Raw genomic sequence first — 16,254 nt, 5'->3', positions numbered from 1 at the left:
ACTAGGTTGCACGCAGCAAATGAAATTGAAAACAACGCAATGCAAGAAAATGAGCGAGAGAGATGTCTTACCTGGTTGGTGTGCAGGGCAAATTTAACTGTTGTGACGCGAGCCAATGCGATCTGAAGCTGCCGATTTGGCATCCAATTGGAGCTGCACATGCGCTTTAAACCAGCGCGAGATCCAAAGTTTTAGGATGGCGTTCCATCGAGACAGCAGTACACCACTGGTAAGTCATCTCTCCTTCATTCATTCAAGCTGCGGTTTTAAATTGTACTTTTGGCCTTAATCCACTGTTTTAGTCCACTGGGTGAAATCCACTGTTTGTAAACTTGGCGCTGGTCGCGGTATCTGATTTGATCCGACGTTTGCGTTGAAAATGAATTAGTTTGCTGATAATTGCATTTATGGCTTTGTGCTCTTGGTTGCACGGATAAGTATTATTTGTGGGCTTGTCTTGTGTAAATCTAGTGTGTAAATATAGTGTTAAACTTACTGGTAATGGCTATGATGTTTAGTAACACAAATGGTTTAATGCAATGTTGAATGTTATGGCTGTGTGTTATGTTGCTAACTGCTATGTTGTGCTAACTGTGCTATGCTGTTTATTTACATTGCTAACTGCTATGCTGTGCTAACTCTGCTATGCTATGTGGTTTATTTGCAATGCTAAACTTGTGTGGCTAGAGTTAAAGAGCAAGGCTGTTGTATTGTGGCCTTTTCCTTATTCAGTTAAATGTGCATTTACTGATTAATATGTTGACATTATAGACAAGTAGTATAATGAGATTTACATTTAACTGTAATTTATAATTCTGGGTACATATTTTCATCTTTAGCCTATTGCTATATATGTTTATGTACTCTGATGTTTAGTGGACTTGGCTTTCACTTACAGTGGTGCTTGAAAGTTTGTGAACCCTTTAGAATTTTCTATATTTCTGCATAAATATAACCTAAAACATCATCAGATTTTCACACAAGTCCTAAAAGTAGATAAAGAGAACCCACTTAAACAAATGAGACAAAAATATTATACTTGGTCATTTATTTATTGAGGAAAATGAGCTATTATTACATATATGTGAGTGGCAAAAGTATGTGAACCTTTGCTTTCAGTATCTGGTGTGACCTCCTTGTGCAGCAATAACTGCAACTAAATGTTTCCGGTAACTGTTGATCAGTCCTGCACACCGGCTTGGAGCAATTTTAGCCCATTCCTCCATACAGAACAACTTCAACTCTGGGATGTTGGTGGGTTTCTTCACATGAACTGCTCGCTTCAGGTCCTTCCACAACATTTCGATTGGATTAAGGTCAGGACTTTGACTTGGCCATTCCAAAACATTAACTTTATTCTTCTTTAACCATTCTTTGGTAGAATGACTTGTATGCTTAGGGTCGTTGTCTTGCTGCATGACCCACCTTCTCTTGAGATTCAGTTCATGAACAGATGTCCTGATATTTTCCTTTAGAATTCGCTGGTATAATTCAGAATTCATTGTTCCATCAATGATGGCAAGTCGTCCCGGCCCAGATGCAGCAAAACAGGCCCAAACTATGATACTACCACCACGTTTCACAGATGGGATAAGGTTCTTATGCTGGAATGCAGTGTTTTCCTTTCTCCAAACATAAGGCTTCTCATTTAAATCAAAAAGTTCTATTTTGGTCTCATCCGTCCACAAAACATTTTTCAAGTAGCTTTCTGGCTTGTCCACGTGATCTTTAGCAAAACTGCAGACAAGCAGCAATGTTCTTTTTGGAGAGCAGTGGCTTTCTCCTTGCAACCTTGCTATGCACACCATTGTTGTTCAGTGTTCTCCTGATGGTGGACTCATGAATATTAATATTAGCCAATGTGAGAGAGGCCTTCAGTTGCTTAGAAGTTACCCTGGGGTCCTTTGTGACCTCACTGATTATTACACGGCTTGGTCTTGGAGTGATCTCTGTTGGTCGACCACTCCTGGGGAGGGTAACAATGGTCTTGAATTTCCTCCATTTGTATACAATCTGTCTGACTGTGGACTGGTGGAGTCCAAACTCTTTAGAGATGGTTTTGTAACCTTTTCCAGCCTGATGAGCATCAACAATGCTTTTTCTGAGATCCTCAGAAATCTCTTTTGTTTGTGCCATGATACACTTCAACAAACATGTGTTGTGAAGATCAGACTTTGATAGATCCCTGTTCTTTAAATAAAACAGGGTGCCCACTCACACCTGATTGTCATCCCACTGATTGAAAACACCTGACTCTAATTTCACCTTCAAATTAACTGCTAATCCTAGAGGTTCACATACTTTTGCCACTCACAGATATGTAATACTGGATCATTTTCCTGAATAAATAAATGACCAAGTATAATATTTTCTCATTTGTTTAACTGGGTTCTCTTTATCTACTTTTAGGACTTGTGTGAAAATCTGATTTTTTAGGTTATATTTATGCAGAAATATAGAAAATTCTAAAGAGTTCACAAACTTTCAAGCACCACTGTACATCATGGCCTTATGGCCTCTTGTGTTTATAGGTTAATAACCTAAAGATTGTGGAAGTAAACCTTGAATTCAACTAAAGAAATGTGGAAATGAACATGAATTCAGCTAATGAAAGTGTGAAACCACTAAAGAAAATGTGGAACTAAACTTGAATTGAAAAGGAATAAAGAACCACAAAGAGTTATTACGATCTACTGAGTCTTGATGCCCCCTTTCGGTGGGATAACCGAACAGTTATTAACCAGTGGTGTACTGCTGTCTCGATGGAACGCCACTGGTTAATAACTGTTCGGTTATCCCACCAAAAGGGGGCATCAAGACGCAGTAGATCGTAATAACTCTTTGTGGTTCTTTATTCCTTTTCAATTCAAGTTTAGTTCCACATTTTCTTTAGTGGTTTCACAATGTGGAACTAAACTTGAATTGAAAAGGAATAAAGAACCACAAAGAGTTATTACGATCTACTGCGTCTTGATGCCCCCTTTCGGTGGGATAACCGAACAGTTATTAACCAGTGGCGTTCCATCGAGACAGCAGTACACCACTGGTTAATAACTGTTCGGTTATCCCACCGAAAGGGGGCATCAAGACACAGTAGATCGTAATAACTCTTTGTGGTTCTTTATTCCTTTTCAATTCAAGTTTAGTTCCATGTTTTCTTTAGTGGTTTCACACTTTCATTAGCTGAATTCATGTTCATTTCCACATTTCTTTAGTTGAATTCAAGGTTTACTTCCAAAATCTTTAGGTTATTAACCTATAAACACAAGAGGCCATAAGGCCATGATGTAAGTGAAAGCCAAGTCCACTAAACAACATCAGAGTACACAAACATATAGCAATAGGCTAAAGATGAAAATATGTACCCAGAATTATAAATATTACAGTTAAATGTAAATTGCATTATACTACCTGTCTGTCAACATATTAATCAGTAAATGCACATTTAACTGAATAAGGAAAAGGCCACAATACAACAACAGCCTTGCTCTTTAACTCTAGCCACACAAGTTTAGCATTGCAAATAAACCACATAGCATAGCAGGGTTAGCACAGCATAGCAGTTAGCAATGTAAATAAACAGCATAGCACAGTTAGCACAACATAGCAGTTAGCAACATAACACACAGCCATAACATTCAACATTGCATTAAACCATTTGTGTTACTAAACATCATAGCCATTACCAGTAAGTTTAACACTATATTTACACACTACATTTACACAAGACAAGCCCACAAATAATACTTATCCACGCAACCAAGAGCACAAAGCCATAAATGCAATTATCAGTAAACTAATTCATTATCAACGCAAACGTCGGATCAAATCAGATACCGCGACCAGCGCCAAGCTTACAAACAGTGGATTTCACCCAGTGGACTAAAACAGTGGATTAAGGCCAAAAGTACAATTTAAAACCGCAGCTTGAATGAATGAAGGAGAGATGACTTACCAGTGGTGTACTGCTGTCTCGATGGAACGCCATCCTAAAACTTTGGATCTCGCGCTGGTTTAAAGCGCATGTGCAGCTCCAATTGGATGCCAAATCGGTAGCTTCAGATCGCATTGGCTCGCATCACAACAGTTAAATTTGCCCTGCACACCAACCAGGTAAGACATCTCTCTCACTCATTTTCTTGCATTGCGTTGTTTTCAATTTCATTTGCTGCGTGCAACCTAGTGAACCCCACCCACTATCTCGGCCACGCACCGTGAGCAAAACAAAACACCTCCCACTTGACCGAGTGATCACAGATCTAGTGAGGTCACACACAAACATTACATTATACCACATATACAATTTTTTTTTTTTTTTGCGTTGCACCAAGCGTCCATGCACAGTTCAGTGTCCATAGTTACGTACATTCCATGGCAGGTGTGTGATTTCCCGCTTGGGTATGTGGAATGCAGCGAGTGCGTATGTTAGTCTCTGTTCTTCGTGTTGTGCAATATAAGGGCATGGTGGCAGCGTTCGACGTACACCACCAGCCTGGCGCATGTGTGCAATGTACTGGGCATGGTGGCAGCGTTCGGCGTACACCACCAGCCAGTTTTGACAATGACGACTTGACCCAAGGAAAGTGGATCAAGTGGTCACCAGAGGAGGATTTTTGTCTTCTGCTGGAAGAAGGACCACCAGCCTTCTTACATCCCTCCTGATGACTGCCGGTTCGATCTTCACCCTTCTCTCTTTCACGGTCTCTTCTCTCTGTTCTTATTCCTCCATTCCGTCTCTTTGCTCTCATTTGGCAGACTTTCTTTTCTGTGCATCCGACTTCTTTCCTGTCGTCTGTCCTGCTCATCTGACTGTGCACGTGCATGTTTGTCTCGGTTGTGCTTAGAATCAGGACTCTGACCATGATTTCTACTGCAAGGCTCCTTGTTTTTTCCTCTCGACCTTCCTTCATTCTTACTATCAGAACTGCTCTCACTGGATGAGTCCCTCCTCCTATTCTTTCTGCCCTTCTTCACTTTTCTAGCTTTGGGCCTTTCAGATTCAGACTCTGAGCTGCTACTACTGTCTGAGGTGCTGCTAGAGGAACTCACAGTCGTCTTTTTCTTCTGTTTTTGCTTCATGGTTAAAGATTTAAGGAACTCTACTTCAGGATCATTTTTAGCCTATTGCTATATATGTGGCAGATCACAGAATCCAGGGACACATGTCTGCCCGGGGGCATTTTGAGTTATTGACAGATTCAGAAAGTACAGTTTCTAAGCTTTCCAATGATGCCTTCCATGTGGAGATCTGACAATATTTGAAGAATGTGTGGCCTTTTGAAAGTGTATACTTCTTAAAACAGAAAAGGGAGAAAATCACCCTCAACGTTTTCCATCTCAGCTACTCTGGGTGTAGGGCGGGCACATAATGGTGCTCATTTGCATGACATTAAGGAAAGCTCTACCCCCTACTAGCTAGCACGATACTACTTTCATGTAAACAAAGATCACCACGTCAATTTTCCTTCCATGCAAAGTATGCACAACACAATTATGAAGTACAAAAATAAGTCCTATAGTATACTTTAACGTTTTGTGGTTGAAAAATTACTCACACCGTAAGAAATATAGCACGATGATGACACAACTAGCACAACACTAGTTTCATGTAAAGCCTCGGTCACAACCGGCCGTATGTGCTCCTACAGCCGGTCTACATGCAAAAAACGCAAGAAACACACGGAGGGCGCGCATGAAACGCACGAGAGCGCACGTGTGATGTGCTGATTTTCGAGCCGCAGACCGGCTGCAGAGGTTCTTTGTCATGTCAAACAAACTCTACGGGCGCTTACTTTTTTTTTCAGGTTGCAAGACAAACTTACGGCCAACGCGCGTCTTTCTCCGTGAACAAAAAAAAAAAAAAAAAGGCCAAAAATCGTACGTCCGGTTGTGACCGAGGCTTAACCAAACCACAACACTCTCCGTTACATGCAAAAATAACCACACAGCCTTAGATTAATAAACTTACCCCATCAGAAAGAGAAACGGCGCCTTGCACACACCAATGCCTCTGATGGAATGTAATCCTAGAATGGTCCGTGTATCATCCAATCATTCAAGTATTCCATTCAATCTGGAAAACGAGGTTGCGTTTTTTTTTTTTTTTTGCTAGAAATGGTCATCTCCGATGTAAATACCGTGTGTCTGTTTGCTTCGTGGTGTGTCAGCTCCTCTGCGCTCTGTTTAGTAACTCATTCCATAGTGAAATCACACACCTGTATGCAGTTAAGTAGCCATGCGCTCAGCCCGTATCATACAGCTGATTCGCGGAAAAAAAAAAAAGACTTAAATCATGTGAATGGCCCATATGGCAATTTACCCACACCCCCGAGCAGGCTACAGTCCTGACAAAAACGAGACAATTTGCAAAAAAAAAAAAGTATGCTTTTCCAACAAAATATATTATCTGAAATACTGATTGCATTCTTCAAGATCTCAACTTGCACATGATGGAAAAAAACAAATCACAAATTTCGAAAAAAAAAATGCTTCTTTAGCGATTATCTTGAATTCGTTTCGGCCGACGTGTCCCTGGATTCGGTGAGGGGTCACGTTTGTGTACTCTGATGTTTAGTGGACTTGGCTTTCACTTACATCATGGCCTTATGGCCTCGTGTTTATAGGTTAATAGCTTCATGGTTAAAGATTTAAGGAACTCTACTTCAGGATCATCTTTAGCGTACTTTTCACGAGGAGCAACCTTCTGCCACTCAAACTTGTATTCAGATTCTCCTTCCTCTTTGGTTTCCTCTTTTGATACACCAGGAGGAGCTTCATACATAAAATTCAGGCTGTTTTTCACCCTGTCATCACCCATCAGCAGTCTGTTGTTGTAGGTCTCCTGCTCCTTCACATAAGTCTGCATCAGCTCCTCCTGTTTCTTCTTCTTGGTTATTTTCTGTTCTGCCATCCATACCTTCTTTATGTTGGATTTTGACGCTGGGTGAAAATCCTTCTTGCACATAAAATTAGCAAACGACTTCCCCATGGCTGAACGCAGAGGAAACGCCACAGAAAGAACAGTGTCCTTCACTTCAAAGGGGCCAAACAGGTCAAGGGTAGTGAACTCAAAGGGGCTGGCTCTCTGGGTGCGTTCTGGAGGCAGATCACTCATTACTTGGCGGCACAATTTAGCTTTCTGCTTTGCGCAGGTGACAGTTGTTAAGGATTTTCTTAACCAATTTTCGTCCCTGCATCTGATTTGGGAGTATCAGTGTCTTGGGCTCTGTTGACCTGTCATTACTTGCGCTGTCAAGTTCCTCACTCCTCCCACTTTGACCGGTCAGGACCCAGGGTTTGAGCAAGAAACCTCCTGCCTTTAAGATAGTTTCGACTCCTCTGGTCATCCTAATTAAAGCGTGGAGGTCATCATGGGAGGTTAATATGTCATCAACATAGCAGTCCTCTGTCAGAATGCGGCGTTCTGCGATCATGGATGCGAATTCGGGCAGGTTAGCAGTTTCCCTCATGGTGACCTGACCAATGCACCTGGCAGGTTTGTCGCCAATGTTGACCCTAACAACAGCAAACTCACTGATTTCCTCCTTGGGGTCATCCCTCCAGAGGAATCGGTGGAGGTGTACTTCCTTGTCCTTAAGCCACACCGAATTATACATTTTCTTGACATCGCCGAGAGCTGCATACAACCCGCTCCTGAATCTCAGGAGGACTCCTCGGATAGGGTTGAGAACATCAGGGCCTTTATAGAGCAGGTTGTTTAGACTCATCCCTTTGAACTCCTGGCTGCTGTTCCAGATTATTCTTACTGGCGTGGAGCTGGAGTGAGGATTGGGTGCGACCAGGTGGCTGATATACCACACAGGCCCATTCCAGTCTTCCATCTGCTTCCTGGTGAGCTTAGGCTACGTTCACACTGCAGGCTGAAGTGACTCAAATCCGATCTTTTCGCCCATATGTGACCTGTATCCGATCTTTTATTGACAATATGAACGACACAGATCCGATTTTTTTCAAATCCGACCCAGGCCGTTTGGATATGTGGTCCTAATTCCGATCCCTATCCGCTCTTTTCATATGCGACTTCAGTCTGAACCGCCAGGTCGCATTCATCCGACTTACACGTCATCAACAAGCCACAAACGTCACTATTCTGCGCTGAAGTAGGCGGCGGGTCTCTCAAAAAAAGTTACAACAACATGGCGCATAATCACGGGCACAGATAGAGGGGGGGACTCGTCCCACCCAGATTTAAATTCACCTCGTTCGGTCCCCCCCACTTATAGGGAGAAAAAAACGTCTATGCTGTTTTTCTTTGTATAAGGCAAACCTCACGGAAAAATCAAAAGACTAATTACCATTCGGTTTATTGAGGTGCACAGCAGTGTATACATAGTTGCAACAACTCACAAAGCAAAGACTGATATTCGGTTGGTTGAGCTGCGCAGACTGCACAGGTTGCGAGCTCGAGCTTGGTTGCTATGGTTACTAACAACAAGTTTGACAGGCATATCGGGGTTGGGGTTGGTTTGCTGGCAGCTTTGTCCCCCCCCCCCCCAGTTTTTTGTCCCTCCCAGTTCAAAAAACGTATCTGCGCCCCTGCGCATGACATCAATGCGAGGGACGCTTCGGGCTGTGAAGGTTCTGAATCTTCTCAATGGAAGGACGCAGATGTTAGGGAGCTGATTTCCATTTGGGGGGATGCAGCGATTCAAGCTAGATTGGATGGGTCATACCGCAACCGGGCGGTTTTACTTCCATAAACACTGGCCATGCTCACTGCGTGTGACGTCGTCGTATCCTGCAATGCGCATGCGGAACACTTTTAGGTCGCTTTTCGTTCATACTGAGGATCACATACAAGTCGCATATATTTGTTAATGTGAACGACCTCACAAAAAAAATCGGATTTCACAAAAAAATCGGAATTGAGCATTAAGCCTTGCAGTGTGAACGTAGCGTTAATGGCTGCTCCTCTTGCCACCATGTCATGAATCTGCTCTCCATAAGCTGCTTTCCACAAAGGTTCTTTTGCCAGCCGCACCTCAGTGTTCCGGAAGGTTGCTTCAACTGCTTGGCGGTTGTTTGGCAGAATTGCCAGGCTGGCCTTCCACGGGTAAGCAGCATCCCAGTGTGGAGAATCACTGTGTTTGTCTGCCAGGACATACGAGAGACAGCCTTTTATTTTTTCCAAGTCCCTTTCTTCTCCAAGGGTCATCTCTTGGCCACCCGGGGAACATTTGCCACACTTGCAGCCCCCACATTTTGGGTTGCACGCTGCCCCAATACTGTCCCACTTGAACCATTCAAAAATTTCTTTATTTGTGGCACTGGTGTTACTGAGAGTTACGGTCCGTGTTGAGTCCTCATCCGGGCTTTTTATGCTTACACGGACCTCTCTGTAAAGCCTTGAGGAGGTCCTCATGGTTCGAGCAAAGTGGGTTTCAGACTGGTGTAGCGTCAGGTCAACAGACTCGAAGAGGTCAGGGTGGGTACCGCCAACCGTTTTGCCTAGCGGGCCATCCCAGAGGACGAAATCACCCTCCCTCTTGAATGGTTGTGGAACCAGACGGCCTTCTCTATGACTTATGAGGAGGTCGATGGTCTCAGGGCGGGCCAGCTCTGCCATAGCAACATCAGGAAATATTTTCTGGAGTTGTTGAGGGTGGCTGGCCTCAGTGATGCTTTCCAGCCCGTAGCAAAGTAGCTTGTGTTCCACCACCGTTCCCTTGGTGGTCCTCACTCTCAGGCAGAGGCTATACCTCCTTGTTCTGACCTTCTTGGTCATTCCTCCGACACCATGAACTATCAGTCGAATGCTCTCACCATTCAGTCCGAGCCGCTGAGCGGGGCCATGGGTGATGTAATTTGTGTCGGAGGCGAGATCTATCAAGGTGCCTATGAGCTGGCCTGAGTTGGTTGTGACCTCCAGCAGCATCATCACTACTGGATACTCCACTGGTCCATTTCCAGCAGCACAGGTTATGGCAGAGGTCTTATTTGAAAAGGCGTTTCTGAATTCCTGCCTCAATTCAGGAGCGACCTTTGCCAGGAGTTCTTCTTGCCGACTAGTGAGACCGAGGCCTTTGCTATGTGTCCTCCTCTTGGCACTTTCCAGAGGCATGACTCGGGGACAGAGTAGGTAGTGGTGAGGCTCATCGGATCGGCAGTCTGCTTTGGTGCAGATGAACTTTTTGTTGCAAGCACTTTGCATGTGAGAGCCAAGACACTGACAGCACAGCCCGTGCGAGTTGAGATGACTTTTCTTTGTATGAAGATCCATCCCTCTAAACGAGGCACATGCAAAAAGCCTACCAGCATGGGTCTTTTCAGAGCAAGCTGTGCATGAGCCTGCCTGTAACTTTGACCCCCTTTGGCCTGAGGTGGCTTTGGAGAATGCCTTTTTGGCTGACTTGTCCACCGGTGATTTTGCTGAGGAGTTGCCTTTTCTGAGGCTGTCATCCAACTGGTCCAACTCCTCCAGCATAGCCTCCTGTTTCTGGAGGAACTTCAGTAGACAGTCAAAGTGGTTTTGCGGGCTGAATTCATTCAGTGGCTCTGCCTTATGCTCAATCCATTTTTCTTTTAACGAGCTGGGCAACTTTCTCTCCAATGACTGTGCAACGAGGCGGTTTTTTAATACATCCTCTTCCCCCAAGATCACCAGATTGCTCAGGGCCCGCTCCACGGCCTGGATTAACTCGATCGCTTTCCGGGGGTCATTTCCCTTCACAGGGGGTAGGCCTTTGATTTCCTCAGCAATCTTCAGGACGATCCTCGCTTTATTCCCAAAGCGGTTATCAAGGCGTCTGAACATCTCATCGGTCGTGGCACAACTAGACAAGACAAGGTCTCTTTTCACTCAGGCTTGCCAACAGGTGGAACCGAGTGACCGCAGCAGTCCTCAGTGGGTTGCCCAATAGCTCCAATTCTGCCCACTCAGCCTTCCATCGATAGTAATCAGTCATGTCTCCTGAGAAGACAGGTAGCCGTGTTCTCTCCAGACTGATTTGTGGTTTTAAGATGGTAGGCGGGCTAGGTGATGGTAAGGCCGCTGGGGTGGTGGGTTGGCTGAGTGTTTTCTGCACACCAGATCTGCTTGGTTCTCGCTTGGGTGTGCGGCTTGATATCTTCCAGCCAAGCTCCCAGTCCCGTGCTCTGCTCCTGAGCTTGAAGAGATGCTGCTTATGATGGGTGACCTTGTCCGAGACGATACGCTCCCATGCAAGCACCTTCTGCTCTAGCTCATGTATCATTTCAAGTAGGCCGTCACGTAGGGCTTCATAATCATGCTCCAGCAGGTCTTGGATATTTGTGGCTTCCACCACTTTACATCTCTCTTCTGTGGCTTCAGCATAGAGCTCGATTTCTGGCTGAGCAAACTTGGTCCACAGGGTTTCTCTGGCCAGCTGGATAGTTTCAGTGTAGACAGAAAGGCATTGCTCTGTTTTTGCTTTGACCCTCGCTGCCTCTCCTTCAGCACCATCCACCTCTGCTAAGGCCTCCAGGAGCTCTAGGCCGATGTCATGCACCTTGCCGAAGTCACCACTAAGTGCACGGATTTCTTCAATGAGTGCTCCTTTTTCTATAATGTCAATAGTGAGAGAGAGCGCTTGTTACTCCTTTTTGTCAATGCTGCGTGTGCAGAGGCCCGCTTTCCCTTTAGGGCCACAATTTCGGTTGACTCCATTTTGCTATATGAAGAAGTGGAGCTTAACAGAGGGCTTTTCCTCTTCTTAACAGGTCGACTAGATGGCTTGGTGGTTTACTTGGTGGTGCACCTTGGTTAATAACTGTTGTGACGCGAGCCAATACGATCTACTGCGTCTTGATGCCCCCTTTCGGTGGGATAACCGAACACATACTCACAGTGAATTTACAAGTCTATGGGGTTGTTACCTTTTGGATATCCCCTCAATCTGTGTTCTCATCATGGTCCCAACGTTTTGAAGCGTGTTGCTGACATCAAATTCAAAATGAGCATATATTTTTCAAAAAATAACATTTGATATGTTGTCTTTTGTACTATTTTCAGTTAAATATAGGGTTTCCGTGATTTGCAAATTATTGCATTCTGTTTTTATTTACAGTTTACATAGCATCCCAACATTTTTGGAATTGGGGCTGTAATTGGCAAGAGGCCGAGGGCTATAAAAATGGAGATTGGCGCCGTCCAATGTGCCTTGACCTTGGTGAAAATCTTTCAAGGATTCCCTTAGCAAAAAGAAGTTTATTCAAGAGTACTATGAGTATACTCATTTTTTACTAAAACTGAGGAAGTATACTTGAAGTTGACTTTTTATAAACTATATTTTATATACTTAAGAATAGTATAGTGAAGTATACTTGGCTTATACTGAAAAGTATAAACAAAAGTCTAAGACTAAGTATATTAATACTAAGACTTACACTTGTACTTTAATACTAAAACTTGTACTTTAGTATACTTTTTACGTTTTTCTGCCACAAAGTACTAATACTTAGTATATCTTGCTCCAAGGGCATAAGGTCAAGTCATTGACTCATGCTTAACATTTAATTTATAATATTAATATAATGCTGGACTTTAAAACTTTACAGTATATAGTATGTGTGCTCAATTGCATTATCTTTATGTACCTTAAAATCATACACAAAAACAGAAACTTTTGACTTGACTTTATTGATCAAGAGACCATTATGTTTACATTTTTACATGCAAATGTGCACTTTTTCCCTTTCATTTTCTCCAGTAGGGAAGGACTTGATTTCATAGGTCTTTGTTTTTGAAATGTTTGAAAATATATCAAACTTGTTTTCAACATTCTGTCTTGTGATTTTGTAAATACATCACACTCGTGTACACACAGTATGAGTAAACTTTAAGAATACTTTAAGGAGTATATTTCCAGTATATAAATAGTAAGCTACAAGTAATATGCCAAGCAAACCTAAAGTATAACAAGCAAACTAGTGAAATAACCAACGTTTATAACAGTATACTTAAAGTATACAATAATAAATTAAAAATAGGGACTCGAAGTATATAACTAGTACAATGGCAGTATATCGATAAGTGTACTTGTGGTATACTTTAAACATACGAGAGGGATATACCAAGTACATTGATAGTATATAGATGAGTATACTTGTATACTTTAAAGTGTACTTTTGCAAACTTAAAATGAACTTTAAAATATACTTTTATAAACTTGAAATGTTCCAGTTTAGTCTGAAAAAAGTATTAAATTTGTATACTTTCTAGTACACTAAAAGTACATGGTCTGTAGTATACTTGCTATACTTATACTGAAGCATACTTAATAAAATGAACTTTAAGTATACTACTTTTTGCTAAGGGTTTTCAAGGATCTGTAAAGTTCTTTGTGAGGGTCTTTGAGGAACCTGTTGAGAATCTCAACAAAGCTCCTCAAAAGATCTTCAAAATTCTTGGCAAGATCTGCAAGGCTCTACAAAGATATTTGTTAGGTTTATTATGTAGGTTTATAAATAATTGTAATTCTTGACCAAGAAGGCAGTAATTTGTGACAAAATTAAGGATTAATTTCTGTTCAGTTAAAATGACCTTATGTCTCGGCTGGAGATTGTTTGGGAACATTTTGTTTATTTTGATATGAAATGTGTATTTTTGATCAGAGGTGTGTCTGAACGGCGCCAAGGTCTGCAATGATGCCACACACACCCACAGCTGCATATCCAACGTGTATTTGGGATTAAAGTTAAATTTAAAGCAATGATTCATGTTAGTTTTATAGTTTATAGTTTTGTATTAGCCTTATTGCTGCACAAAGTGTTAAGACTTTATATGGGAGAGCTTTTTAAGATCCTTTATTATTTTGGACTATTGCATATACTATGGCAGTGATTTAGATTTAATTGTTAGATCTAAGATGCATTCAATGATTTTAGTTTTATAGTTTTAAGTTAGTTTTATAATTACAGAATATAATTTAGGATTGTTAAGACTTTATGATTCTAATGTTAAGACTTTGAGTTTAATCCTGAATCCTGTTTGACCTTCATGATTTAGCACTTCTTTGTTTATGTTTCGTATGACTGTCTTTGTTTAGGTTTGTTCTTATTTTTTGTTTACTTTCTTATAACATGCCTGTGTTTAAAAATTCTATCACCATCTTAAGTACATATTGCCCTATGTTATATCTGACCTGAAGGGGTGTATGTAAGCAATGACCTTTAAAATCTGTCTGTACCTTGCTATCATGTCATATCAGAAATATATGTCATTGTTATGATTTACACACACACACACAGAGATGGAGATTATTTGACCTGCCCCAAGATCAAGCTGCTCACTTGCACGCAAGTCAAACACACACACACACACACACACACACACACACACACACACATCTGAACATTCCATTAGAACAGTGATGTAATTAAGATGTCACACACACAGACACATATCAAAATGATGTCACTCACCCCCCCCATAGACACACACACACACATTCATGCACACACACACCGATATCAAACAGTAATGTCATTTACACACAACACTCGTATATAATAACAAAAAGATGTGAACTACATTGGGGTTCCTGTCTTTCTTGGCGACTAACCCCCCCAGATGTCTGGGTGGCACGAGGGCGGGGGTCCCGAGAAGTAAATTGACAGTTTCCGACTGGGTGAACCCTAACAATATTTTAACTTCTTGCCAAGATCGTCAATGATCCTTTATATTCTTGACAAGATCTACAAGAATCTTAAAAAAGCAAAAAAAATTCAATTCCAAAAAAAAAAAATTATTGATGCCATTATAACATACACTGACATTTCCAGTAGAAGGAGTCAACTGATTGGCCAGATCCTTTTAAGATCTCTGAAACCTTGAAAATCATGAAAGATTCTTTCAAAGATCCTTTTATTCAGGATTCCATGGAGCCTTATCCAATTCTTATGAATCATAATTATGTAAGTTTCAATCTATTTCCATCCTTGCCAAATCCGTTGAATTAGGATAATTTAAAAAAAAAAAAAAACTGAAAAATCCTCATTAGATCCTCAAGGATCTTAAAGGATCCTCACAAAGATCTTGTAAAAACCTTGACAAGGATCCTTACAAGATCCTGATTAAATCCTTGAGGATTCCAGTTAAGATCTTTATAAGATCCTGAAAAGGATCCTTTTAAGACCTTTGAAGGATCCTCATTAAATATTTGAGAATCTTGGAGGAACTTTGCAAAGATTTTGAAGACTGACAAAAATCTTGAAAAGATTCTGATCAAATCCTCAAGGATCCTAGCAAAGATCTTAACAAGATCTTAAGAAGGATCCTTCTAATATCTTTGAAAGATCCTTGTTGAATCCTTGAGGCTCTTTGTAGGATCCTTAAAAGATCCTTGTCAAATCCTTGGGGATCTTTACAAATGATTTTTCATATGAAGATCTTTCTAAGATCCTTTAAGGATCCTATAAAATATCCTGTCGTTAAGGATCTTTGGCAGGTCTTTGACAATCCTCATGGATGCTTAAAGATCCTGTGAGGTTTTTCACCGGGGTGGCATGGGAAGAACTTTGATCCGAGTACGAGTATTCAGATTATGCAGGTGTCAGTAGTTCCGTTGCAGTATCACTGCCTTATCATCACCGCCAGCAACATCATGACTGGTCACAACATGATAATTCAATGGAGCCATGGCAAAAGATTATCATTAATGTAACTAGGTCACAAGGGGATAGAGTCACGCTTGGACTTTATGGTTTTGCTCCTATTCCTAGCATAATAGTGATGAATAAACAGTTTTCAGTGAGTGTGAATGGTGTGTGTGTTACCTGCTGCCACTTGACCTTAAGTGCAGGATCTTGAAGTGACTGATAGTGCTTTTGGATCTGCTGTAGCACCCCCTGGTAGTACACCATAGAAGAGTCATAGTTTCCGAGCAATGCGTATTCCCTTCCCTTTTTCGTATTGTCACAAATCTCAGCCAAATTCATCCTGAAAAATCTCAATCGGAACTTGATCTACAAACTTGAGCGAAAATTGCTTGATTGAAGATCAATCTGGTGTTGCTGAACTGAAGATAAGTCATGGAGGTCAGAAAGAAGCCCTGGAAGATGACACAATAAAGGCACATACAGTATTGTGGAAAAGTCTGAGGCCCCCTATTTGTTTATGACTTCTACATTATCGAGTCAAAACATTACACAGTTCCAAACGTTCATTTTCCAGCACAAAATTAAATGTTACAGGAAAAAAAAAATTTGCATGTAATCTGAGCAGCATATTCCATAAGAGAGCACTTTTCAGATTAAAAAAGAAAACATAATGAA

At 41.6% G+C, this 16,254-nt stretch overlaps 1 protein-coding gene across 1 annotated transcript in view; it reads right to left on the bottom strand.

Annotated features, from left to right (window-relative positions):
* katnal1 (katanin p60 subunit A-like 1) overlaps positions 1-16,002 on the bottom strand; it is a 55,997-nt gene extending 39,995 nt beyond the window's left edge. The window contains exon 1 of the mRNA XM_060910869.1: positions 15,757-16,002. Coding sequence (XP_060766852.1) covers positions 15,757-15,918 — 162 coding nt within the window. The 5' untranslated portion in view covers positions 15,919-16,002. The remainder of the gene's footprint in view (positions 1-15,756) is intronic.
* Positions 16,003-16,254: the final 252 nt, after the last annotated feature.

This window comes from Neoarius graeffei, chromosome 26 (genome assembly GCF_027579695.1).
Source record: "Neoarius graeffei isolate fNeoGra1 chromosome 26, fNeoGra1.pri, whole genome shotgun sequence".
In the NCBI taxonomy this organism is placed as follows: domain Eukaryota; kingdom Metazoa; phylum Chordata; class Actinopteri; order Siluriformes; family Ariidae; genus Neoarius; species Neoarius graeffei.
The sequence above is the reverse complement of the archived record's forward strand: the minus strand, read 5'-3'. Positions and strand labels throughout refer to the sequence as shown.